The sequence below is a fragment of the Trichechus manatus genome, unplaced genomic scaffold, assembly GCF_000243295.1.
Source record: "Trichechus manatus latirostris isolate Lorelei unplaced genomic scaffold, TriManLat1.0 scaffold00088, whole genome shotgun sequence".
Classification (NCBI taxonomy): Eukaryota; Metazoa; Chordata; class Mammalia; order Sirenia; family Trichechidae; genus Trichechus; species Trichechus manatus.
Genome location: NW_004444024.1, coordinates 1,156,157 through 1,184,004, shown reverse-complemented (window position 1 = coordinate 1,184,004; position 27,848 = coordinate 1,156,157). Strand labels below are relative to the sequence as shown.

Below are 27,848 nucleotides of genomic sequence, written 5' to 3'. Positions count from 1 at the left end.
GCCTCACAGGGTCAGAATGAGGCTGAAATGAAATTATGTCTACAGAAGTTCTTCATAAACTGTAAAGGGCTAGCAGAGTAAGTTGCTACATTTGCTGGTCCACAGTAAGAGTACCACTGCCTACGACCATATCCCAAATGGGGCCATCCAGGTCTCTGTACCAGCCTCTACCCTGGCCTGAGCAGGAACCTCAGGGCTCCCAGCCTTGGTCCCCAGCCACCCTGCCGGCCACACATACTGGGACCGTCCTTCCCCCAGTCCCTGCTAGCTGCTTCCATTTTTCAGTCTGTCAGATTCCATCTGCTTGGCCGTTTTTCTCTTCAGATATTATTAGAAATATCCAGAGTTGTAATTGTTTAATGGTTGGCATTTCGCCTGTTTCATGGGGGGCCCAGATCAAGCCCACCCCAGACTCATGCCCTGGATCTGGCAGAATTGACCAGGGACAGCTGTGCAGTGGAGTCTGCCTGGCATTATAAAGAGCCCTATCCCAGGTGCATTATTAGAAGAGAAGGGGGAAAGATGGCCCCAGGCATAATCCAATTCCACATTCTCTGTGGCAATTTTTGTACTGCACAGCCCAGCAATGTGCAGCTCTCGGTAGTCTGGGAAGTTTCTCTGAAAGAGAAGCCAAGATCAGAACCTCAGGTACATGACACCCTGGGGGACCCCATTCCCCCAGGGCACCTTTCTAGCTGACAGCTGAGTACCTCTACCTCTCCAAACACCACATGAAGCCTGAGCCCAGTTTGCACCCAGCTTTTTCTCAACTTAAATTCTCAGTTCAGCCAACTTTTGGAAGAACGTGGCTCCTCTCAGGTGACCCCTTTCTCACCCCATCCCAGCACACATACACACACGTCCACATACACAGTGGGAATGTTCACCAAAGTCTAGCCTTTGTCATTTTATAACACTCCTATCTCCCCAGGTACCCTCACCCTTACCTTCGTGCCTCCATTGGTACACCAGGTACTTTCCCCTCAGCCAGGCTTTGACTTCTCCCTCTTCATCCCCAGCTTTTCCGGTGCCTTTGAGGCCTGTGGGTTCCCATTTAGCCAGCCCTTCCAGAGGACCTGGGCCAGATAGTTTAGAGAAGATCTGGATGCTAGCCCAGGGGAGAGGGTTGAGTTGAGTGTTTTCTCAAGCCCCTTTCAAGATTCTCAACTAGAAAGTGCCTTGGGTGCAGCACTAGAGATCAAGGTGAGACAGACCACAAACATAGGACTGAACTACTAAGGCAGGCATTCAAGGTCTGCATAATCTGATCCTACCCACCACTAGTGTTCATTCTTGTCTCTCCACCTCTGTCATGGTGGCCACTTGCCCAGCCTTCATGATCTGTCATCAGTCCCACTTCTTCCAGAAAGTCTTCCCTGACCTCTGCAGCCTAGCATTTAGGTATTAACACCTCAGGAAAGACAGACATCCCCAAGACTGTCAGCTCTTTCTCGATCAACTTGGTTTCTGTGGCCCATGTCCTATGACACAGATCCCTTTGCTAATCTCCCGCTGACACTCTGGGGACAAGACCAGACATGCTGCTCCATCTGCAGACTTATCTTGACGTTGTACAGTACTCTGTCCCCATGGTTTTGTTAATGCAACCCAAATTGATATTCAGTTTTTTTAGCAGCAATATGCAATAAAGAAGGTAGGTTAAGAGAGAGAAGTGACTCTACCACCTACTAGTTGTGTGACTTGGGCAAGTCCCTTTATCTCTTGGTTTCCTGTTCAGTATAATGGAGTTGAAAATAATACCACCCTCTCTGAGTGTTTGTGTGGGTCTTGGGTAAATGAGAAGTTGGCAGTTTTTCCATTTATGCTTAGCATGTAGCATGTTCAATACATGGTTCTTCTTATAGTTCTGCCTTGCTGCCACTCCTTTCTCTTATACTTGAGCAATACTTCTGAGCCTGATCTCTTCCCCTCTGTACTTTGGCACTTAATTTCCTCACCTGGAATGTACAGCTCTTGATTATATACTTCCTCTTGAAAAGGAGAAGTCAGGTCTCCCTCAAGCAGAGCTGAGTCCCTTAGGAACCTACTACAGACCTGTCCCAGTCCTCACACCCTACTGAAGGCCATGCTAACCACCAGAGATTCTAACCAAGTGGCTTACTCCTTCCATGCCCTGAGCCCACACTACCTTTGATTGGCTTCCAGAAAGTGATTTGGCTGTGTTTCCACTTCTTGATCCAGACAGTGGAGCAGGCCTTGGTCTCCTAAATGAGAGAGTCCAGAGCTCACACCCCAGGTGCCCAACAGTCTGCCATGGGCTTCTGCTGCTCCTATTTGCATAGGAGGCAGGCTTCTCTTATGATGAGTACATGGGTAACCAGCTGGGCTAAAGTTCCTCTCGAATTCTTCTTCGCCAGCCCCCCACCCCCTTCACCTCCATTCACCATCCACCCGCCTTTCAGTTTCCCTGGTAACGCTGAGTGCTCATCCTGGAAAACTTTATCCGAAATCTGCTCTGGGCAGCTTTCCAAATCCATGCTAACCTGATTAGGTGTCTCTAGGGGCCTTGCCAGCTAATCAGATTAGGCAGCACTAATGGTAGTGAGGACTTTGAGTGGGCGCAGAGCAGTAAAACATATTGTATACTTAGTGATAATTATCCTGCCTTTTGTGTCATTGATTTATCTGCCTCCCTCTCTGTCCCCCCGTTTTGTGTGTTTGGCCATAGCGATCCGGAGGAAGGAGAATGGCTGGTACGACGAAGAACACCCTCTGGTCTTCCTCTTCTTGGGATCATCTGGAATAGGTAACTGGGAGCAGATAGCCAGTGGGGAGGGAGAGCTGGGGGAGAGGCCAGCCCAAGCCTGACAGCCTCAGCTGCTACAGGCCACGGTCATACGACCCACCTCAACTCCCGCTCTGCATTTGGCCCCACAACAACTGCCTCCAAATTATAGAATCACCAAGAGGGCCTTCTGTATTTGACCATTGTCATAAACAGCTGGAATTATGCCCCTTCCTCTGGAAGCTGTGGTGCAAGGGACTGATTCACCTGGAGGACCAGGTCCTTCAGGGCCTGTTAGCCCTGGGTCAGCCACTCTGAATCCCTTTGGGAACAATGGAATCACCTGCACTGCCCAGCCACACCACCCATATACAGTACAGCTTGGGAGATCCCCCTTTAGGAAGCTAAGTAAAGCCCCTGCTGACCAGCACATTACCAGGTGCAGTAAAATGGGTTGGGTATTTTCCTAGCCAGTTGGGCTGGATCATCTGAGGCATTCTCATCCCCTCATTCTCTGCCCTCACAGACCCCATACCCCACCCCTGCCTCTCCGCTTCCCTCCAGACATCTTCACAGCCTAGCTTTCCTTGAGATACAGCATCCCAGAAGATTACACAGCCTGACCAGGATAACTTGGCTTCCTATACTAGACAGTGGCTTCCAAAGGCTTTAAGCATATCAAATGGCCCTTCAGAGCCACCACTTCAATATTGTCATTTCTTCTTTATTACAAACAAGGGCTGTGAAGCCAGTGAGGTGTTCTTTATCCTCTCTCAGCCTCTATTTGGCGTGTGGCTCCAGGATCTGGATGGCAGGGCCATGGCTGTCCCGAGAGATACTAGGCAGTGAGCCAGGAAGTCAGGGCACTCCTGGAAAAGGTGAGGTTTGTGCTGGGCTTCAAAGGACACATTGGCTCTGGATTATAAGAGTCTACCTCCCACTCCACAGTAAACCCAGATGTAGTGCAAACTTTGATTCTGGTCTCAGCTTCACCGTTAATCCCTTAGGTGACTTTGGGTTAGTTACTGACCCTCTCTGAGCCTCTGTGTTCCCATCCATAGAATATATTATTTCCTGTGTCCATGCATTTCTGATATTCTTTGATTCTAGAGATAGGCATCTGGTCCTAACCCACCTCCTGTCCCTTCTTTCTTCCTAGGAAAAACAGAGCTGGCCAAGCAGACAGCCAAATATATGCATAAAGATGCCAAAAAGGTAAGGCCTGGGGCCTAAGCCTGATCTGCAGGTCATGGATACCTCACCACTCCTGCTATCTGAAAAAAACCTGGGGTCCCTGAATCCAACAATAGCTAATCAAAAAGATGGGCCCTGGGCCAGGAAGGAGGCCTCAGCTCTGGCCCCAACTTGGCCACCAGTTGCTCAAAAAATTTGGACAAGTTACCCAACGTCATTGTGCCTCAATTGCTTCATCTATGAAATGGGAAGAATAATCCTTGCCCTGTCTGCCTCTTGAGGCGTTCACCCACATAACATTTTTCAAGCACCTACTCTGTGCCAGGTATCATATTATATGCCGATGATACAGCAGCAATTAAGATACTCTCCCTGTCCCGAGGAATGCAGTCTAGAGAGGGAGATAGCTTTAGAAACATAACATTATTGCCCAGTGCATTCAAGGCTGTGCTAGAGGGGTTTCTGGGGACTATAAGATGGAACAGGCAGGAATCAGAGGATGCCTTATTGCTTCTCTCTGTACTGCATGAACTTTTAAACATTTTTATGCCTTCTCCTGTAAGGTAGTTACAGTTCTTCCTTTCCCCGCCCATGGCTTGGAGCTCTGTATTCTCCATAGGAGGGGGCCAGCCCCATCCCTTTTGTTCAGACTCTGACTTTCCTATGCCTGCTCAGGTTGTCTTTCTAGGTTGACAGAAAATACTGTCATGCAGAGAGAAATGTCAGAGAGAGCAATCCTCAAAGAGAATGCAGAAATATTTCAGCTAAAGCCGGACATTCTTCTACCAGCCTTCCCAGTGTCGGGACTAAGGCACCAGTGGTCCCCCTGCCCACCATCAGAGGTTGCCTATGACCCAAGATGCCTTTGCCTGTTGACTGTGGAAAGCCTCCCCAGCTGAGGCAATGAGGAGTTTCTCAGGCTTCTGCCAGCCAGTGGCCCCAGCAGCACATTTCTTGGTACCTCCTGTCTCTCTTCTGGCCTAGCTGCCCCCTTGACATCCTCTCTGAGAGCCTGGCAGCCACAGAAAAAAGGTAGTTCAGGCTGTGGCCTTCTGAGCCAAACTTCATGGCCCCAGCATCACCTCCTTCTCCCTAGGAACTGGCCAAAAACTCCTGAGCCTCCCTGGCTCTGCCAGTTGTGGTGTTCTGCCTCAGCCAAGCCTAGAGCAAACCCACTTGATAGGCAGGCAGGCAGGAAGTTGCGCATGGCTTACTAATATGCTCCAACCTAAGTAGCATTTTTAAGGACAGTTTATCACGTTGGCAGCGATTGAAACAATTAGCACTCTGGAAAGGGCCATAAACTAGCAAGACTATTAGCGAAGATGCAGTTACAGGCAGGAACCACCTGATTAGGGATGAAGAATTCTGGGTGGTTTAATTTTAATACTGTCAGAAAGGTTAATATTTAATTACAAATTATAATCTCCTTATCCAAGCTGTCTTAATATGTCTTCATACACAGTGGAAGTAGAATAAAAGTATCTGCTGACTTGCTAGTGTAGAAAGGGGAGGGGATTTGTTAAAAGACTGACGATGCAAGTGATATTTTAGGTGGAACATCTAAAGGAAGGAAGATGTACACCAACGCAGGGTATCCTAAGACATAATGGTGGAGTACATGCTTCAGAAGGAAGTAACCGCATCACTCCTCGAAGGCAATGGAGTGGAGTGAACAAAGCTTTGGAGCCAGCCATTCCTTCGCTCAGGTTCCAGTTCTACTTCTACTGACCCTAGACAGGTTACTTTACCTCTTAAAGTCTCAGCTTTCTTGCCTCAAAGCCAAGCTATCAGATCCTGTGTCTAAGGTCGTCGTGAGCATCAAGTGAGATAACATGAATTGCAACTAGCTCAGGCTCTAGCACTCGATAAGTGCCTACTCCGTTGTCTCACATTTCTTCATCATTTTGTACTGTACACAGCAGTCCCCCATCTATTATCTTATTTGATCCTATAAGGAAGAATGCTAAATTAGACCCACTTTTCAGATAAGAAAACTAAGGCCCTACAGCATTAAGGGGCTTATCCAAGGTCACTTGTTAGGGGAAGAAATAAAATCAAAAGCCAGTCTCTTAATTCCTCTCTCAATACTATTGTTCTCAGCATCTCTAGGAGGCAGGATCATAAACTTGTCAATTTGTCCCCATTTCACATAGGGAGATGATAGGCATGAAAAGCCCAATACAACCATCCATGTGTTTTATTTTTAAATCACAGCTGGTGCTTATATAAAACTCCTACCTATACCAAAGGTCCCTAGGTGATGCAGTTTGTGCTCAACTGCTAACCTAAAGGTTGTCAGTTTGAACCCACCTAGCAGTGCTGTGGAAGAAAAGAGCTGGCGATCTGCTTCCATTAAGATTATAGCCAAGAAAACCCTATGGAACAGTTCTAATCTGTAACACATGGGGTCACCATGAGTCGGAATTGACTCAACCACAAATAACGACAACCTGTACCAGCCCTGTGGGCCAGCCCATTACAGAATTTGTGTTTAGCATAGACATTTTCTGGCCATGTAACAAGCGTATTTGAGACTTGCCTTCAAAATCCAAGAGAGTCCCTGGACTGTAAGATGCCTGGCCAGTGTACCTGATGCCTCCAGGGCCCAAAGAGTGGTGTATGGAAAGTGCCACGTGCAGGGACCAGTATAAAATAGGCTCTTCCCAAACAGGAGTTTCCTTGCATTTTCCTTCAAAGATGACTGACCAAATGAACAGAGTACTGGCCCAGGAGTCCAGTAACTTGAATTCTAGTTCTTGCTCCCTGATAGTTTTCTTATTTGTAAAGAGACACTAGGACCTCCAGACATTGCTGACTCACAAGGCATTATTTGTACATTTTTATAATTTCTTTATCAGATCTATGAGCTTATTTTTTTCTCTCATTAGGCCTCTGTACTATTTCCTCCAAACTGAGCAACTTTGTTAACTTCCATTAGTAGAGTTAATAGTCCTTGAGAAAGAACCTTAATGATGTTCTGTGCTCCCACCATGAAGTAGGGTGGTAGAGCCCAAAAGACTTGCCATCATAGTGACTGTATGAGATAGGGATTAAACGCAAGGATCTGAGTCCAGCTGCCTGGGTTCAAATCCCAACTCTACCCTATTAGGTGGAGTTGGCCAAAATATTTACACCAGTTTTCTCATCTATAAAATGAGTTCAATAATGATACCTATCATGAAAGTTAAATGAGATAATGGTATAAAATGCTAAACACCATTCTTGGCACATAGTAAGCAATCAGTGCATGTTGGATTTTACTGTTATTATTACTTTGTAGATAACCACAAGCTAAGATAATGTGAAAGCAAAATTATTCCAGCCAAGAAAACCAGGCCCAGAGACTTGTCCAAAATTACATAGCAAATCAGTAGATGAACTAGGATGAAAACCCAGGTTGCTTAATGTAAGTAAGCACTTGCGTCTACTCCCTGTATCCTGGCGCTTTGACTGGCATCTGGACACAAAGCTCAGAGCCCTTCAAATGAAGACTGCTGAGAGCCCGACTGATTGGCAAAGGAAAATATGAGGCAGTAGAGCATAATGGCAAAGAGCACAGACTTGGAGCCTGATTGCCAATCTTGTGTGACCTTGGGCAAGTTACTTTAACCTGTGACTCAGCTTTCTCATCTGTCAAGTGGGGATAATAAGAGTACTTACCTCACAGACTTGTACATGTTCTAAGCCCTTTATAGCTTGCTTAGAACATTGCCAAGCACAGAGTAAGCACCAGCGACTGTCAGCTATTATTAACCAGATAGCTATCTTGTGGTTTCCAGCTCTTTGCTCCCTCTGGGCAGCACTCCCAGCTTCCCCATGTCCATCCTTCCACCCTTCCTGAAGCCTGTGTTTCTCTTGGCTGAGTGCCTGGGGCCCTCTGGAAATGGTTACTGGCTCTGATAGCAGTGATCTCCCCTACTTGGCCTTAATAACTTCTCCAAGTCTTTTCCCAGTTCTTGTGCCAGGTTCTCTCCACAGACCCCTGGTGAGACAGACAGAGGAGCCAGGGGCCTTGAGTTACACGGGAAGAAACTACAGCTCACAAAGGGGACACAGTGTGCCCAAGGCCACACAGACAGTGCATGACTGGGACTGGAAGCTAAGCCCCCTGGCTTCCAGCCCAGGTTCTTTCCACCATCTTATACCTCAGGTGCAGAGTGACAAGACAGAGAAAGAACTAGAAGTGCATCACTAAGTGAATTTCTGACCGACGGCTAAGCTAGAAGATGGCCCTGAATTTCAGACACAACTGCTTCCCTCTCAGGGTCTTTGGTGCTCTGTCATCCCCAGCTCTCAGGAGAAGCAGCAGTCAGTGAATGCTATCTCTTATGTGGAAACATGGGCCATTTAGGAGAGAAGCAAAGGCCTGGGGAGACTGGGGAGCCCTGATCTGGGTAGAGAGACAGGCCACCTGTAAATGTCCTTGCAGCTCTTAAACTCCCTAAGTCAGTTAATTCTTCATGAGAAGGAGGGAATGCACTGCCAGTGTTACCTCTCCAGATCACACACTATAAGGTGTCCTCTTCCCCTGGGGCTAATCATGGTTGGGCCCCACCCCAGGTGGCTGTTCCCCTGAAAATTACCCCCATGCCCAAGGGGGAGAGAGAGAGGCTACAAGCTACTTAGAGATTTCCTTTTTAACAAAATGAAAAATGTAAAAAAATTAAAAGATGCATTAGTTTTTAAAAAAACAAAAAAGTAAATGAAAGGGCTTGTGCCCACACAGACTTGCAGAGTCAAGGGGCACTGTGGGGCTCTCTGGGCATTTGTTGCTCCCTCCATCTCATCATGCTTCATGCTGATTATGACTGACTTTGTCTGTCTCTGCCTGCCCTACTCAGTGGTGTGCTCCTCAAGGACAGAGGTAAAGATGTGTTAACTGTTGTAGCTGCAGTGCCCAGCACATACAGGATGCCCTCAGGAAACGTGGGAGGGAAAGAAGGAGGGAAGCTTGCCTGAAAGAAGAGGAATTCTGACCAGATTTAGAAGGGCAGGACATTACTTGGGTTTAGTAAGGTAGGGAGTAGGTGAATCATGTGAGGGTGGGGGGTGAGTAGACAGAGAAGGAGGCAAGGATCCAAAAAAAATATGTCATGAGAATGAGATAGAAGATCTAGGGTTGGTGGGGGCTGAAAACCTAGTGGGATATTTAAGATGCTGTCCTCCTTAACCCTTCCCTCTACCTTTCCGCCTCCAAGTGGACTCAGTGCCTGCTTGTTTCCACACAGGGCTTCATCAGGCTGGACATGTCTGAGTTCCAGGAGCGACATGAGGTGAGTCAGAGTCCTGTGAGAAACGCCTCAGTAAAGCATGGTTTGGAGGGCCTGTCAGCATGACTCTGCCTTGATCTTTTAATGTGACTTGTCATTTGAGCCTTTAAAAACCCAAAACTCGTTGCCATAGAGTTGATTCTGACTCATAGTGACCCTATAGGACAGTGTAGAACTGCCCCATAGGGTTTACAAGGAGCAGCTGGTGGACTCGAACTGCTGACCTTTGGGTTAGCAGCTGAGCTCTTAACTACTGCGCCACCAGGGCTCCATTTGGGCCTTTAGGCCTTGATAATTCCAGCAGTTTTGGGACTTGTCCTGTGGTGGCATATGTATGCATCAGGACCACAGATTGTTTTGCATGGAATTTGTTCTAAGGAATAAACAGATGATCTGCCTGCCCTCCCATCATGGCAAAATCCCTGCCAGACCAAGAGAGAGACAGCCAACTGTCCTTGTTGTGAAAGGCACTCTTAACAGTGTATAAAGCAATCATCCCATGCTCGCTCCATGTTGGAAACTAAAAGCCTAGAAAGGCCTTCCTAGCTTATTTCCTTCCTTCCACCAGGTGGCCAAGTTTATTGGGTCCCCACCAGGCTACATCGGCCATGAGGAAGGTGGCCAGCTGACCAAGAAGTTGAAGCAGTGTCCCAATGCCGTGGTGCTCTTTGATGAGGTGGACAAGGCCCATCCAGATGTGCTTACCATCATGCTGCAGCTGTTTGATGAGGTGAAAGTCAGCTTGTAGCTAGGGCCAGGATGAGGTGGGAGAACTCCTGGAAGCATGGGGAGCTGGGACCAGCAGGAACCAAGGGCTCAGAGGCCCATCTGATCTTCCTCAACTTACAATGCCCACATGTTTGCGTTCATTCATTCGGCAGATGTGGCTTAGCCCCCTCTCTGAACCAGGGCCTGGGCTGGGCACTCGAGAGAAGATCAGCACTGCCATAGAGTTGAACTTTCATGGCACCTGTGACAGAGGTGCCAGGAGAGAGAAAGAGACCTGAGTTGTTAGTTCCCGCTTTGCTCCTGTCTGGCTTTGTGGCCTTGGCAAATCACTGTCCATCTCTAGGCATCAGAGAACTCATGTGACAAACATGGAGGCCAGACCAGATAAGGTCCAAGGACCCTTCTGGCTCAAACAGCTCCTGATCCTTCCTGTGTGTCAAACGTTATCTCCACTAGTTCTTTAAAATGTTAATGTTGCTGCTGTTGCTAATGATGATGATGATAATGATGATGATGAGATGACACTCTGGCTCATGGAGCCCTTTTCTTCTGAGGAGCTCCCAGCTCTTCACAAACTGGGCAGTCCCCCTCACTGGAAGGGGTGAGTACTGTATGGGGAGAAGAAGTCCCTTTTATTCAGCACATAGCATGCACTAGGCTTGTGCTGAAGACTTTATAGACACTATCACTAGTCCTCACAATAGCCAGGCAAGGTAGAAATTATCTCATTTTTACAGATGAAGAAATTGAGGTTCAGAGAGGGTTATAAATGACTTGCCCAAGGCCACAGAGCTACGGTGTGGAGGAGCCAGGATTGAACTGCAGACATACCTGGTTCCAGAATCCTAGTTCTCCCCTTCTGTACCACTCCTTACCTTGTCCAGAGGAGGGAGCACTAATGACCATAGGAGAGAAGGCCCTTCAGCTTCTTCAGGAACCTTGCTCTGCCAAAAGGATGTGAGGAGCCAAGGGCTTAACTTTCCCACCCCTACACCAGTGCAGGGGCTATATTAGCCAGCACCTGTCCAGATAGAGTCCAGCCCACTTTTCTACTTAGCCCCCACCAGCCCTGAGAAAATGGGAAGGATTTCTGCTTCCCATGTCACAGATGCACAAGATGAGGTGCGGGGAGGGACTCCCCCGGACCAAACAGCACACCAGGTACGAAGCTAGGAGCACCCAGATCCATATCTCCCCACTAGCTGCCCACTGTCTTCCCTGCCTGGTCCAGCATCCTTTTATTGCTGTCTTTCTAGCTCTTCCGCTGTTCCCTGCCCCCTGGACCTCCTACCCAGGAATGAAAGGCCAATCTTTCAAAGGTCATATGTTCAGTTATTCACACATGTTCTCAGAGAACTCCTAACTCAGTTCCAGCCTCTTGATGGAATTTAGGTACGCAGCTATGGAGCAGACCCAAACCTGCCCTCTGGAAGCTCCCAGCCTAGTAGAAGGGTGGAAAGGGGGCATAATAGTAGCTGACATTTTTGTACTTTATGTGCCAGGTAGTATTCTAAGAAATTTACATGTATCAACTCATTTAATCCTCCCAACAGCTCTATGAAGACAGATATTACTGCTGCCATTTAAAGGATATGGAAACTGAGGCAAAGTGATATGCCCACAGTCACACAACTAGAAAGGGGGAATCTAGGATTTGAATCCAAGCAGTGCAGTTCTGGAGCCTGCACTCCTAACACTGTTTAAATAACTACCACGCAGCTAGGGCTGCGAGAGAGATTGATCTGCAGTGAAGCACTCAAAGGCAGTGTATTAAGGTTCTCCAGAGAAACAGAAGCTATATATATATAGAGAGAGATTGATAGATTGATTTTAAGGAATTGACTTATGCAATTGTGGAGGCTGGCAAGTCCAAAATCTGTAGGTCAGGCGATAGGCTGGAAATTCAGGCAGGATTTCTATGTTAGAGTCTTGAGGCAGAATTCCTTCTCTGGGAAACCTCAGTTTTTCCTCTTGAAGCCTTCAGTTGATTGGATGAGGCCCACCACATTATGGATGTAGAGTAATCTCCTTTACTGAGTAAACTGATTATAAATGTTAATCACGTCAGTCACATTAACGAATACCTGCACAGCAACATCTGGACTAGTGTTAGACCAAGCAACTGGGCACCAAAGCCTAGCCAAGTGGACACATAAAATTAGCCATCACAGGAAAGGACAGCCCAGCTCAGAGAGGGTGGGCACGAAAGCTGATATCCCTGGAGAGGTGCCTCTGATGGCATCATTGGCCCAGAAAGAGGGAAAGCAACCACTAGCTAAAATACAACCAGCCCCACCTGGAAGAAGCTTACAGCCTCCACGTGTAAGCCCTGTCCACCCCTTTCTTGTTGCTCTCACTCCACAGACTGCCTTTTAAGGAGTTGATAATGATTCCTTCCTGCAGCCCCAACCAGCCTACTACAGTTTCTGGTGTTTATCCTTTTGATGCTGCTGACCAAAGCTGCCATCCAAGTTTGTTGGTGGTGGTAGTGGTTGCCATCAAGTAGGCTTCAACTCATGGCAACCCCATGTACAACAGAATGAAACATTGCCAAGTCCTGTACCATCTTTTCACAGTCATTGGTATGCTCAAATCCATTGTTGTGGCAACTGTGTATTTTGAGTGCCTTCCAGCCTGGAGGGCTCATCTTCCAGCACTATATCAGACAGTGTTCTGTTGTGATCCATAGAATTTTCAGTAGCTGATTTTTGAAAGTTGATCACCAGGCCTTTCTTCCTAGTCTGTCCTAGTCTAGAAGCTCCACGGAAAACTGTACCATGCCAGTATTTGAAATACTGGTGGCACAGCTTCCAGCATCATAGCAGCATGCAAGCCCACTACAGTGCGACAAACTAACAGAAGGATGGTGGCACCTAGTTTACTTAGCCATATTTATGCATATGCACTCTTTGAGGACAGAGACCTTGTCTTACTCACTCTAACAATTCCCAGAGCCCACAAACTCAGGGGAAATGCTGTATGAATTAACTGAATTCAACAATACTTACACATCTTCAAAGGAAGAATAAGCATACGCCAAGTGAACAGAGTGGAGAAGGACTGTCAGTAGAAAGCTAATACACAGAAACGCAGGGGCATGAAACAGCCTGGTGCATTCAGGGAACTACAGCTGTTCAGTATTGCTCAACTGCAAAGGAGAAGTGAGAATGGAGTGGTGGAGATGAGGCAGATAAGGTAGAGAAAACCAAAAAAACCCATTGCCATCAAGTTGATTGTGACTCATAGCGGCCCTATAGGACAGAGTAGAACTGCCCCATAGGGTTTCCAAGGAGCAGCTGGTGGATTCGAACTGCCAACCTTTTGGTTAGCGGCCGGCCGTAGCTCGCGTGGCTCTTAACTACTGTACCACCAGGGCTCCAAGGTAGAGAGGAGCCAGTTAGAACACCAGACAAAGGAGTATGGATTTACCCAGGGGACAATGAGGAGCCATTGAAAGACTTTAAGCAATAAAGAAACATAGATTTGCATTGTATGAAGATCCTATAGGCAGAGGTGTACAGAATGGACTGGAGGAGAGAAGGGGACCAGCAAGGAGGCTATTGAATAGTCCAAGCTTAGGATCTTAGGATGGGGAGGCTAGTTCTAAAGCAAGGGTGGTGGGGATGGAGAGAACGATTAGAAGGTTGACTGTACAGGGCTGAGTGATTAAATGTAGGGAGAGGGGGCACCAGAGATGGCCAGTGGCTCGATTTCTAGCCTGGATAATGGACCGTCTGCTGCTGTCATCAGGTGAGGCAGGGAAACAGGAGGATGAGCAGCAGATTGGCGAGGAAGGTGATAAGCTGAGTTTTGGAATTGTTGAAAATGAGATGCCTGTGGGACAGTCAGATGGAGACGTCCAAGACGTCATTCTATTTAGGAGAAAGGCCTGGACTGGAAATAGAGGTTCAGGAGTCACTCTGCACAGAGAGGGTTACAGAAGTCACTGGAATGGATGTGATTGCTTACCTGGGGAGAGTACACAGAGTCTGAGGAGAAGAGGAGAGGGCTAAGAAGGAGCCTTGAACCTACCAGGAAAGAGTCAAAGAGGGAATCGCTAGAGAGGTATGAGGACAACCAAGAGAATGTGGTTCATTTGTTTATTCTTGAGGCACTTTGTGGGGCACGGGGACACAGACAAAGCAGACGCAGTCCCTGCCTCAGTGCTCAGGAATTAGCAAGGGAGACAGGCACCTAAAAAGCAGTTCACGTTATTGGGTAAATGCCATGCTAGGGATAAGTAGCAAGTGCAGGGAGTTGTGAGGGCACCTAATCCAGTCTAGGGGCATGAGGAAAGACTCCCTAAAGACGGAATGCCTAAGGATTAGTAGGAGATCTGGGGCAAATTAGCAGGGGACAGAAGCCCACCATCCCTGCCACAGCTCACTTCCCCCAAGCCTGGGCCTAGAAGAGCAGGAACCGGAATGCTCTCACTGAAAAGCCAAGCAGGACTAATACTGGCCATCTCCCAGGTGACCTCCGAGTCTACAGCACAGGGCCGGAATCCTGGAAAGAGACTGCCCCCTCCCCCAGAAGAGGAGCCCACCCTCCTCCCTTCAAGGATTCACATGAGACCATGGGAAAGTAGCCCCCATTACCTTGGGTGAGCATCCCAAGCCCCACCTAGGACGTGTGAGGTGGGGACAGTGACAGCTCCCTCTTCGGGACATATGTTTATTGCCAAGGAAACTGTGGAGAAGGAGACATGAACACTGTAAAAGTCACCCTCGGGGTCACTCATACACTGCACCTGCTCCCCTCACTCAACCTGGGACCCATCCTCAGGCCCGGTTATGAGCAGAGCTTTGATCTCTTGGAATGAAATTGTCACTGGGTTATTGCTCTGGCCAGGACAGCAGTGTGTGAACTCAGTCTTCAGGGGTAAGCACCACTGAGGCAAGTGTGGAAGACACATAGTATCAAATGCACGTGCTCAGGCACATCACAAATGCACGCAGACTGGCCCCAAAGCTAGGATTGCCCTCAATGGGTTCTGTTTTGGTTTAACTCATAAGCAGGGGGTGCAAGTGGAAAGCTGAAGGTGAAAGCTCAAGTACATCCACTTGCACCCTTGCCTTCCTATTTCCCCACCCCAAGCAGGGACGAGAAAGTGACCAGCCCCAGGACCTGGATTACCAGGCCCCTTTGTAATAGACCTCTTTGAAACTCACACTTTCTCAGAGACCAGTGCTAAGGGCCAGTGTAAAGCCAGGTTGCAGAGCACCTGGGACTATGCCTAGCATACAATAGATGCTCAGTTACTGTGCATTCCTTCCTCTGTTGCCTCTAAGAAGCAGACTGGGTTTGCCATTACATTGGCTTGAGAAGCAAAGGCTGACCTTGAATCATGCCCACACCAACAGGGGAAGGAAAGGCTTAATGAGGATTGGTTCCTGACTAAAGCTGGGAAAGGGTTCGGCATCCCTGGCATCACGCAGGAGCCAACAGGCTGAAGTCAGTGACCAGTAAGCAAGGTACTCACAGGCTTAATTGTGCTTACTTACTAATCTGTAGTGCACAATTTCACATGGGTTTCACCACATCTTTGAAATTGTACACTATAGATTAGTAAATAAACATAAGTAAGCCCATTCGTACTTTGCTTATTGGGTAATCTGTCCCTGGCAGTGACCTACCCCCAGAGCCATATTCTCTGGCTTGCAGAAGCTGTGCTTTGTCTGCAACCCAGAGGAACCCAGGCAGGTCTCCTCCCTAGCACCTGTCCCAGTTGCTTCTCTCTATGAGAATCAAAGAATGCAAACAATTTGGCAGAATTCTGAGAAAAAAATATATTTAGAGAAAGAATTTGCATGAAGCATCATTTACCCAGCACTGTCTGGGTGTGAGAGCTCTGTAGCCTAGTGCAGAAGGAGGGGCATGGGATCTGGAGTCAGTAGTTCAAGTCTCAGCTCTTCTGTTTTCTAGCTCTGAGACCTTGAACAAGTTACTTAACCTCTCTGAGCCCTGTAGGGATCATAATTACATGTACCTCTAAGGGTGGTTGTAAGTCTTCAGGCATTCGGCCAGCAGGTATTGAATACTTACTGTGCCAGATTCTAGTGCTCGGTGATGAACAAGACCAAGCCTCTGCCCTCGTGGAGCTACATTGTAGTGGACGGAGTGACCTAGTTCATGGAAAGCACTAAACAGAGCACCTATAAATGAAAGTGAAAGTGCCCTATAAATGTTCACTGTTGTTACTACATCGGTTTGTCTCAGTGAGTCTCCAATGTTGCTTTTGTCATAAATGACTACAAAGTGCTGTTGTACAGTGATAACCTTGAGGTTTGCTGAGTGGGTGGAGCTCTGTGCCCCTGAACTGCTATACTTTTATAATTCCTCTGTCTCTTTTCTCTGCTCCTTTTCTCTTTTCCTGGTGTGTCTACCTCCCATATACATACTTCTTTGTCACTTCTTGTTGCTGGTTGCCGTCAAGTCAGCTCCAACTCATGGCAACCTTATGTATAACAGAACTAAACGTTGCCCAGTCCTGTGCCATCTTCATGATCGTCAGTATGTTTGAGTCCATTGTTGTGGCTATTGTGTCAGTCCATCTCAGTCCATCTCACTGAGGGTTTCCCTCGTTTTTGCTGGCCCTCTGCTTTACCAAACGTGATGTCCTTTCTAGGGATGGATCTTTCGCGACCGTGTGTCCAAAGTAAGCAAGTTGAAGTCTTGCTGTATCACTTCTAGAAAGAGCTGAAGATTCCAGGGAAACTTCCCAAGTTGGTTAAAAGAGGGGCGTTATTTTCTACCCTTCTCTGTTAGGCCAGAGGATAGCTCCAAAGATTGTAGGAATTATATCTGTTTCAATTCATTCTGTTCATTTTGATACAACAAATACATATTAAGTATCTGCTACGGTAATAATAGTTCTGAGCTATGTGCATTGCATGGTTTAGTAAGGATCTTTCACCAATAGGGCCACATCTAGTCCTCCCAATAACCCTGTTATATACCCTCGTCTGAACCCCTACAGTGACCTGGGCTTCCTGACCTGGGTTTCCCTTTATCATAACACTTAGGAGGTTGAATTGTCATTACTATTCACTGGGTCTGACTGTCTGTTGCAGAGGGAGGGGCATGGGATCTGGAGTCAGGCAGCTCAAGTCTCAGCTCTTCTATTTTCTAGCTCTGAGACCTTGAACAAGTTACTTAACCTCTCTGAGCCTCAGTTTCTTTATAAGGATCATAATTACACCTACTTGTAAGGGTGGTTGTGAGTCTTCAGGCATTTGGCCAGCAGGTATTAAATACTTACTCTGTGCCAGATTCTAGGGCACTTCTCTATACTGGGAGAATGTTGAAGGCTCAGTGAATCCCCAGTAACCTAACACAGAGCCAGACCCAGAGTGGGCCTTCAAGAAAGTGATTAGCTGGATGGATAAACAGACTGACTCCTGAGTGCCAGGGATAATTTGGTGGCCTGAGAGATGCCAAACAGTAGGTGCAGTCTCACCTAGAGGCACTCTCAGTAGGGAGAGCAATTAAACCCAAGGCAGCGTGCACTGCAGCAAGGTGTGAAAACAGTGCTCAGAGAACCCAGGGGAGGGAGCAGCCAACTGCTGGTTGTGGGGGAGGCACACGGGGTTCTGGGGAGGCCTTCTGGAGGAGGTGCATACTGAGAGTGCTAAAATCTGCCCAGGCTTGTAGCTTTGACTGAATAGTCACTATTCCTTCCCAGGGCCGGCTGACAGATGGAAAAGGGAAAACCATTGACTGTAAGGATGCCATCTTCATCATGACCTCCAATGTGGCCAGCGATGAGATTGCACAGCATGCCCTGCAGCTGAGGCAGGAAGCTTTGGAGTTGAGCCATAACCGTATCGCCGAGAACCTTGGTATGGCACATGGCCTGAGCTGCCTGGGCAAGTGATCAAGCCACTAGCACATCTCCTGGGGGTCCTGGGCCTAGGTGAGGGTCCTGGTAGACAGGTTTGTCCTTAGCTGATCCTGACCAGATACCAGGCACCATACCAGATGGTGAAGGGAGAAAGACAAGAGAAAACAGTGCCTCCACTTCCTTAAGAAAGCCCCAAGTCTGTTGGATATCAGGAGAGCTCCAGACAGACGGATGGACAGCGCCACCCCAGGGTGGGAGGCCAGGAAAAAGCCAAGGTCTTGGAGACTGAAGAGATGCACACTTATCAGATAGCAATGCTTTGGTGCAGTGAGGGGACAGCAGATCAGAAACAGTATGGAGTTAGACACACAGCCTGTTTCTCCCAGGTAACATTCCTGTATATGTGTGCCCTGGAGAGTGCTGAAAAGGAATGTATCGGGCAAGAGGCTGTGTCTGTCACCTTTCTATTTAGATTGAACCCTACAGTCCCCTCCCTCCAAGTCAGAACTTAAGTCTTGATCCTGGCACTTTCCCTCTCCTCTCCCCTCCCTTATACAACCCCCACCCTAAGGAATCCCAGGCTTTGTAGCACATGAGAACTAAAAGGCCTCAGAAAGTACCCAGTCTAATCCTTTCATTGTTCAGGTGAGGAGACCAGGCCTTGACCAGGATCATAGAGTCGGGCAGGTCCAGGGCTCTTTTCATGGTTAGGACCAAGGGGTAGGCACAGCCCTCAAAACTTCCTAGGTGTGGGCAGTAGGCAGGTTATGATTCTGTGCCACAGGGGATGTCCAGATTAGTGACAAGATTACCATCTCAAAGAACTTCAAGGAGAATGTGATTCGCCCGATCCTAAAGGTAAGAGGTCTTTCTTCGTCCATACTGCTGGAGCTGTGGAGGGAGGCGGTATTGCCATTCTAAAGATACGGAAGCCCTACTGTCCGCCCCATTGAGGCCCAATATTTCCCCTCATCCCTTCTGGGTCACCGAGCTCACCCTACCCCTAACCTGGCCCTGCAGGCTCACTTCCGAAGGGATGAGTTTCTGGGACGGATCAATGAGATCGTCTACTTCCTTCCCTTCTGCCACTCGGAGCTCATCCAACTAGTCAACAAGGAACTGAACTTCTGGGCCAAGAGAGTAAGAGTAGGGTCTGCCTATGGGCGGGGTGAGGACAGCTGCCCAGTGGAAATCAGGGAACACTGGGCTGGGAGCATGCACACATGCATGAACACACTTACACAAGCGGGAGCACAGTGGTGTGGGGCAGTGGCCCTGGGGCTCACAGTCCCTCACAGGCTCTGGCCTCAGGCCAGAGTGGTGAGAGATGGAAAGCACTGGGCCACATGTAGGCATGCTATCTGACCTGTCTCAGGCCAAGCAGAGACACAACATCACGCTGCTCTGGGACCGCGAGGTGGCAGACGTGTTGGTCGACGGCTACAATGTGCACTATGGTGCCCGCTCCATCAAGCATGAGGTTAGTCATAACTCTTAGAGCACAGAAGCCTAAGAGACGTGAGTTGCCTCCACACCTCCCTCCCTGGAGCCCCCAGACCCATCCCCTGGGCTCCCAGCCTGACTCCCTCTAGTTTGACTGCTTGAATTGTCCACACCCAAAATAGATGTCCCTTTAGAACCAAAAACACAGGAATATTAAGTAAAACCTTTGTCCTAGAGAGTGACCAAGTATGAACCCCTACCAGAAGTAGGGGTTTGGGGTGGGAACATCAGAAACTGACATCATTGAGTCTTCAGCACAACCCTGCAAGCTAGGTGTTGTTAGCCCCACTTTGCAGATGAGAAAACTGAGGCTCAGAGAAATTTTCAAACTTGCCCCAGGGAGTTCAGCAGTAAGCAATAGTGCCTGGCCTCAAGCTTAGGCCACAGACTGCCCAGGCCAAGGCAGTGACGACCACTTCAACCACCACCTGCAGGTAGAGCGCCGTGTGGTGAACCAGCTGGCGGCAGCCTACGAGCAGGACCTGCTGCCAGGTGGCTGTACTCTGCGCATTACTGTGGAGGACTCAGACAAGCAGCTTTTCAAGGGCCCCGAACTGCCCTCACCCCAGGCTGAGAAGCGTCCACCCAAGCTACGGCTGGAGATCATCGATAAGGACAGCAAGACCCACAAACTGGACATCCGAGCACCATTACACCCCGAGAAGGTGTGCTACACACTCTAGCATCTACCTACCTGGCTATACGTGCCCTCAACATCCAATAAAGGCCCCTTGGCTGTGGCATGGCAACTGACGTATCTTCCCTTCATGCCTCTTCCTCCTCTCTACCCAGCCTAAGGACTGCTTGCCTCCTCACAACCCCTTGAAGACCACTGCTCAGCCCCAAAGTCTTGAGCAGGAATCTTGACCTACTCTGGCCCCTTTGTTCTGGGCCTATAATCTGCTAACCAGTCTCCAGGAGAGGAGCTGCCCCTACACTCCCTTCAAGGCAGGGAGGGGACCCCTCACCTCTGTTCTTCAGCATGATCCCATGACCCAAGGTCTCTGAAACTTTCTTATGCACCCAGGAAGCTCAGAAGTATAGCAGCTAAGAACAGATCTGACTGGAAGAAGACAGGAACCAGGCTGTGACCTGCCTACCCTCTGCTGGCCTTCATGCAGCTCAGTCCTCAGAATGTCTCCATGGCGAGTGGGGAAGGAGTATAGAGGCCCAGGCACAGATGGCCCTTCCCCATGCCTGAAAATTCCAAGGAAAAGGGGTCCATTGCACTCTTGCCTCTTTCCACTGCCCTATCACACCTACTATCCCTTCCCACCCCATGTCCTGGGATTAGGCCAGACCATGTTTCTTCAGCCTTAGAACTAGGCCAGTATAGGACACCTCTAGGACAGGAGCCTGACTGGTTCATTACCTCCCCCCCGCCAACTCTGGGACTGGACAACAGTCCCAAACAAGCAAGCAAGCTCAGCTCGACAGTGTCCTCCTTCAGGAGACTAACAACATAGACACTGGGAAGCTGTAGGGGGAGAAGACCATGGGATCAGGCTCTGCCCAGGTGGCCATGGAGTCTGCTCCAGTCCTGTCTATAATGCTGTCCCAGCCTGGTTAGCCTGGAATAAACATCTCCCCCATGCACTCTTTGTGTTAGTCACTAAGGAGAAGGTCTGGACACCATCCCCCAAGGGCATTCCACAGACCAGCCGTGTTTCATCCCAAGTCTAGCAAGGCACAGCAAGGCCTGGTGCATCCTCAGGCACCCTCTGCAGCAGCCACTGCTGATGACCACCCGTCATCCAAGGCCTTCTTGGAACTCTCCTTTAGTTGTTAACTAATCTCTTTCAATAGGCAGAAAATGGGGGCAGGAATCAAATTCCCTTGGGTGATGAGAGTATGTCATAACAACATGGTGGGTATGAGGCAGTCATGCCAGGGCGTGGGCTCCAGCAGTTGTTCCAGCAGTCACTTTCTAGCCCCTCAAGGATCTGTGTCTGCTGATCTGTTTCATTTTTTCGTGTTTTTTTTTTTAATTGTGGTAAATATATATGTAACAAAACATTTCAGCATTTTTTACATGTACAATTCAGTAACATTAATCATGTTCATCACGTTGTTCATCCCATCACCTGTTTCTAGATTTTTTCCATCACCTTTAAAGAAGCTCAGTGTCCCGTAAGCAACGTCTCCCCCTTTTTTTAAACTTTTGTTTTGAAATAATTTTATACTTAGAGAATGTTGCAAAAATAGTAGAGTATTCCCATATACCCTTCACCCAGCTTCCCTTAATGTTAACATCTCACATAGCCATAGTATCATAGTATTGATCCAGACAGACCTTATTCAGATTTTGCCACCTTCCCACTGATGTCCTTTTTCTGGTCCAGGATCCAGTCCAGGATTCCACATTACATTTTGTTGTCATGCTTCCTACATCTCTTTCATTTTGTAAGAGTTCCCTCACTCTTCCTGTCTTTCATGACCTTGACACTTTTGAAGGTCATGAATTTGAGAATGGTACTTTTGAAGAGTCCAGGCTAGTTGTGTCCCGCAGTTTGGGTTTATCTAATGATTTCACGTGATTAGGCTGAGGCTATGCATTTTTGGCAAGACTATCATAGAGGTGATTTGCCTTTCTCAGTGCCTTATATAGGAGATAATGTTAACTTTGATCATATGGCTGAGGTGGTATGTGCCAGGTTTCTGTGCTATAAAGTTATTAATTTGCCCTTTGAAAGCAGTGAGAATCTTGTGGGAAGATACTTTGAAATTATGCAACTCTTTTATGCTTAGAATTTCATTCACTGATTTTAGCATCCATCAGTGGTTCCTGCTCACAGTAAGTATTAATATTGTATCTGCCTAATGATGATTTTCTGTTTCCCTTATTCCTTCTGTATTTAATAATTGATAGTCTAAGGAGTCCTGGCAGTGCAGTGATTAAGTGCTTGGCTGCTAACCAAAAGGTTGGTGGTTCGAATCCACCCAGTAGCTCCACAGGAGAAAGACCTGGTTACCTGCTTGTGTAAAGATTACAGCCTCGGAAACCCTATGGGGCAGTTCTACTCTATCACATTGGGTCACTGTGAGTCAGAATTGACTCAACAGAACCTAATAACAACAGTTTAAGAAAGAGCTGTCCCTTTCAGCCATTTATTTATTCAGTAATTTATCCATATCAATGTGGACTCATGGATATTTGTTTTATCCTATAGGTTATAATCCAATACTAACATAGTTTACTTTGCTACTCAGATTGTCCCAGGTTTGGCCATTGAGAACTCTTTCAGCATTGCTCCCATCATCTTTTGAGCACTTCTTTACTTTCTGCATCACAAGATGTTCCATGCTCACCTTGTATTTCCATTTCTCCAAGAAGCCCCTGGTTTATTTTATTCAAGATTAGTACTTAGAAACTAAGATCTGGGTACTAGGTATACTCATTGCTACTAGGGTTATTGCTTCTAGGCCCTCTCAGCAGACAGAACTAGGAAATATATATATGTATGTTAACACACGCATGCACACACATCTGAATTTGTTATTGTACCTATCTATCTATATATTTATTAAAAACCATAAGTACATATTGGTACTTCAAGTTCTAATCCAACACCAGAGGATTGTCTGGGTTCATGGTAGTCATTTTTACGACTTTACTATTCTTTCTCTACTTCTTTTGCTCCTGCTGTTTCTTCTCCTTTATCTCTGTTTGGTGTTGAGACCTCCCTTAGAGCCTCTAATTCAGTCAGTCAGTCACCATCCTATATGGTACATTCCTATTGGACAAAGTTCTTACTGCCTGGCTGCCAGGCCCTTGGTTCAGTTAACTGTGGCCAGAAGCAGCAGGCATATAACTCCAAACCAGATAACTTTTATATAGGAAAACCCAGTGGCCACCTTCCTGAGAAGAGAGGGTAGGGGACAGGGTAGACCCTCAGATTCTGAGGAACTTAAGTATCAGTTCTTCCTAGGATTCTTTGCCAGACCTCCTAGCTGATGTTGGACCCATGTTATACTTCCATAGCACCATAGGCAATACTCAACTCAGTTGCATTACTTGTACCATGTCTGTCTTCATAACTAGAATGGAAGCTCCAAGAGGGCAGATACCCAACTGTTGAGCTCACTGTTCTAGTCATAGAACCTGGCACAGTGCCAGCACTTGATGGATGCTTGAGAAATACTTGGATTGATGGGTAGGTGGGCTCTGCAGCAAGCACAGATCTTCACAGTGGGCCTTGGGACAGAGCAGTATCATTCATTCGCTCAGCACATGTTTATTTGGCATGTGCTTGTAGCCAGGCAGCAAGGCTACCTCCAGGACTGGATCCTTGAGCAATTGGGGCAAGATGAGACCCAGATACCTTATTGAGGATCCTGGAATATATGAGGTTGGACTTGGAAATGTAAGTGTAATGCCTTTATTGCTCAAAAAGAAAAACTCAGAGGTGTGCAGTGATTGTATAGATTGTGATGGTAACATTTAAACCATTAGAAAATGGATCCAATAAAGATAAAAGCTGGAGTTAATGAAAGAGAAAACAAACCAAAAGGGATAAATAGAAAGATGATTGTTTGAAAGCACCAATAGATAAAATATCATGAACATGATAAAGGGAAAAGGAGCAAAAAGACAAGATTAGGAATGAGAAATTAGACATAACCATATATATAGAAGAATTGGAAATAATTTTAAGAGAACACTATGGCAACCAATTTGAAAACAGCAAATTTTCTAGGGAACACTGACTCACGAAATAGAAAGTTTGCATAGCCAAATAGAAAGTTTGATTACTAAAGAGGAAATTGGAAAGATGATTAAAAATGTATCATTTTAAAAGGCTGCTCTTTTATTTAAACTTTTTATTGAAATATATAAGGAAAAGTACGTAAATCACAGTTTAATGCATTACCACAAAGTGAACACACTCCTGTAGCCACCACCACTCCCAAGAAATAGATGAGTTCTAACTTTTAACGATTTTATGAACTATTTCATACCATGGAAAAAAATGGAAAGCTGCCCAATTGATTTTTAAAAGCCAATGTAAGATTAATACTCAAACCTGATAAAGTGCCAAAAAGAATGCCATCGCCTAGTCTTATTTATCACTATCCAAATAAAATCAGGTTGAACTGTACACCAAGATCACATAAAATTTATTTCAGCAATACAAGGCACAGTATCAGGAAATCTGTTAGTATAATCCACTACATCAAGAGCTTAAAAGTTATTTAAATGTCTGTAGATTTCATAATAGTATCAACGCCAGTTTTCTTGTTTTGATAATTATACTGTGATTAAGAATATTCTTGCTTTTAGAAAACATACATTGAAGTGTTTAGAGTTTAAAGGTAAAGGCAATTTGCAAATGTTTCAGCAAATTTTAAACTCTATATATACACACAGAAGGTGATAAAACAAAAGTAAAGTGTTAACATTTGGAGAATTTGAATGAAGGGTACATAGGAATTCTTTGGATTATTTTTGCAACTTTTTTGTAAGTTCAAAATTATTTCAAAGTAAACTTTTTTTTTTTTTAAGGGAGAAAAAACATTATTACATCAACATATCCTGAAAGGGCATTTGATAAAATTTTGCAGCTTAAGTACAGTTTGATAAAATTTATGCTCTAAGTAAAACAAGAAAAAAACTTTGAATGTGATAGACCATCAAAAACCAGTAGCAAACATCATTTTTTATTGTAAACCTAAAGTCCGAAATAAGATGGGATACGTACTAACACCTTTATTATTCAACATTGCTTTGAAGGTCCAGGTGAAAGCATTTAGGCAAGAAAACTAAATAATCAATATAAATACTGGAAAATAATAAATTACCTTGTTTTGCTGATATATTACTGATATCTAACAAATCTAAGAGGCTATTGTAAAAACCTATTAGCATTAATAAAAAAATGTGGCAAGTGACTAAATAAAAGATAAATGTATAAAAATCAATAGTTTTTCTCTTTTCTAGCAATAATCAAAACGGAAAAGTATTCCATTCATAATTGCAACAAATATGTGTATATATTTGCTTATATATGCATAAAATACCTCTGGAAAGGGAAGGGAATTGGGTGATTGGGGGACAGCAATGGAAGGCATACTATATTTCTTTTTATACTTTTATTAAATTTTGAGCCATATTGTTGCTTGTTCAAAACATATTAAAATACCAATTTTTTTATTATTATTGTGCTTATTTAAGTGAAGGTTTATAATTCAAGTTAGTCTCTCATACAAAAATGTGTACATATATGGTTATGTGACCCTTGTTGCTCTCCCTATACTGTGATAGCACACTCCTCCTTTCCACCCCGGATTTCCCATGTCCATTCAACCAGCTCCTGACCCTCTGCCTTCTCATTCCTCCTCCGGACAGGAGCTGCCCATTTAGTCTCATGTATCTACTTGAGCTAAGAAGCACATTCTTCACAAGTGTCACGGATTGAATTATGTCCCCCCAAAAATGTGTGTATCAATTTGGCTGGGCCACGATTCCTGGTATTGTGTGATTTTCCTATATGTTGTAAATCCTGCCGTTGTGATGTTAATGAGGGAGGATGGGTGGCAGTTGTGTTAGTAAGGCAGGACTCAGTCTGCAAGATTGGATTGTGTCCTGAGGCAATCTCTTGACATATAAAAGACAGAAGTGAGCAGAGAGACAGGGGGCCCTCATACCACCAAGAAAGCAGTGCCAGGAGCAGAGCGCGTCCTTTGGACCCAAGGTTCCTGTGCAGAGAAGCTCCTAGGCTGGGGGAACATGGATGAGAAGGCCGACAGAGAAAGCCTTCCCCTGGAGCTGACACCTTGAATTTGGACTTTTAGCCTACTTGACTGTGAAGAAATAAATTTCTCTTTGTTAAAGCCATCCACTTGTGGTATTTCTGTTGTAGCAGCGCTAGATGACTAAGACAGCGAATATCATTTTATGTCCCATGGTCCAGTCTAATCATTGTCTGAGGATTTGGCTTCAGAAATGGTTTTAGTTTTGGGCTAACAGAGAGTCCAGGGGCCACGTCTCCCGGGGTCCCTCCAGTCTCAGTCAAACTATTAAGTCTGGTCTTTTTACTAGAATTTGAGTTCTGCACCCCCACTTTTCCCCTGCTCCATCAGGGACTCTCTTGTGTTCCCTGTCAGGGCAGTCACTGGTGGTAGCCGAGCACCGTCTAGTTCTTCTGGTCTCAGGCTGATGAAGTCTCTGGTTTATGTGGCCCCTTCTGTCTCTTGTAAAATGCCAATTCTTAATATGTAATCTAATGCAGACCTAGTTAAACTCAACAGCATTTTTAATTGGATAAAATTAGCCGAATGTCACATTCAGTACTATGTTCAGAGGTGATGCCATATAGATAGAGCTACTGTTTTCTGGTTCTAGGCTCTCATTACTACTACTGTCACAGTTCCATTAGCAAAGTAGAGAATAAGTAAACTTCATTACCATCAGCACTCATGCTAAATACAATTATGAGAGAGAAAAGAGAAGTGCAGAGGCTGGATATGAGTGTGGAGAAGAGGAGAAAGTGGTGGAAAATGAAGCTAGAGAGGCAAGTTTCCTGATTTCAAAGTGCCTTGAATGCCATACTTAAGGGAATGGAATGACCAGGTTTGTGTTTCTAAAAGACCCTCTGAGTGCAGTGTGAGAAGTGGTTGGAGATAACTTCTGATCAATATACAACAGACCATAGTTCCAGGCAAACTCCCTTCCCACCTCAAAAACAGAAATGTTGGGTAATATGTAGCAACAACAAAAATTAACTCACAACTAGGCTTGAAACTAAGTGGGAAATCCTACCTGCCTGAAATGAATAGGAACCCAAAAGTCAGAGGCTGAGTGGGAGTGGAGATCAAGGAGTTCATAGAAACTTGGGACCAGGCTATAGGCCTAATGACTAGGGACTAGGGCTTCAACAATGAGAATGACTTGAGATTCTCAGAAAACTGTTTACTTGTGGAAAGAAGACTAGAAAACACTGCTCATTGACCTGGAAATCAGCAAGAAAGTCTACAGCTGCCCAAGAATATGAGTAGAAAGTGCACCTGTGGAGAAACTCATACCTTTGCTGGTTGTGAGAGTGGTCCAAACTCACAATACCCAAAAGTTGCTAGGATGTCAAGTTGAAATATAAACAAAAAGCTGATCCTGGGGCAGTGAAACCTATAGGATCCCATAGAAGCAAACACAAAACTTAATAGTCTGCAAAGTAGGTAGTAAATAAATTTACTATCAACATACACCTTAAATAAATTATGGATTAAGGATATTCCCATAATCCAGTTTTCATAAGGAAAAAACAAGTCCTGCTAAAAATGAGCTTACAGGAAAAACTTACACAAAAAAGGAAATTACCGTAAACAAAAGTCAGCAGATGCAAAAAATGAGAGAATTTACACTCCCAAGAATTTAAAATAGGTATGTGCAAAATGTTGAAAGAAATAAAAGTCTGAGATAGGACATCAAAAGCATGAGCATCAAAAGAAAAAAATTAATTGGACTTCATCAAAATTTAAAACTTTGTGCTGCAAAAGACACCATCAAGAAAATGAGAAGACACCACTCCTAGGAATATAGCCTAGAGAAATAAGAGTCGTCACT

General features: G+C 45.9%; 1 protein-coding gene across 2 annotated transcripts in view; it reads left to right on the top strand.

Annotated features, from left to right (window-relative positions):
* The window catches only part of CLPB (ClpB family mitochondrial disaggregase), a 166,808-nt gene extending 141,325 nt beyond the window's left edge, over nt 1–25,483 (top strand). The window contains exons 8-16 of one of the 2 annotated variants that reach the window (XM_004381939.2): nt 2,690–2,767; nt 3,906–3,961; nt 9,172–9,216; nt 9,782–9,943; nt 17,627–17,783; nt 18,570–18,643; nt 18,806–18,925; nt 19,161–19,265; nt 19,723–20,072. In XM_004381939.2, coding sequence (XP_004381996.1) covers nt 2,690–2,767; nt 3,906–3,961; nt 9,172–9,216; nt 9,782–9,943; nt 17,627–17,783; nt 18,570–18,643; nt 18,806–18,925; nt 19,161–19,265; nt 19,723–19,971 — 1,046 coding nt within the window. In that variant the 3' untranslated portion in view covers nt 19,972–20,072. Of the gene's footprint in view, nt 1–2,689; nt 2,768–3,905; nt 3,962–9,171; nt 9,217–9,781; nt 9,944–17,626; nt 17,784–18,569; nt 18,644–18,805; nt 18,926–19,160; nt 19,266–19,722 lie in introns of both variants that reach the window. The other variant, XM_023736533.1, reaches the window with a different exon arrangement.
* Nucleotides 25,484–27,848: the final 2,365 nt, after the last annotated feature.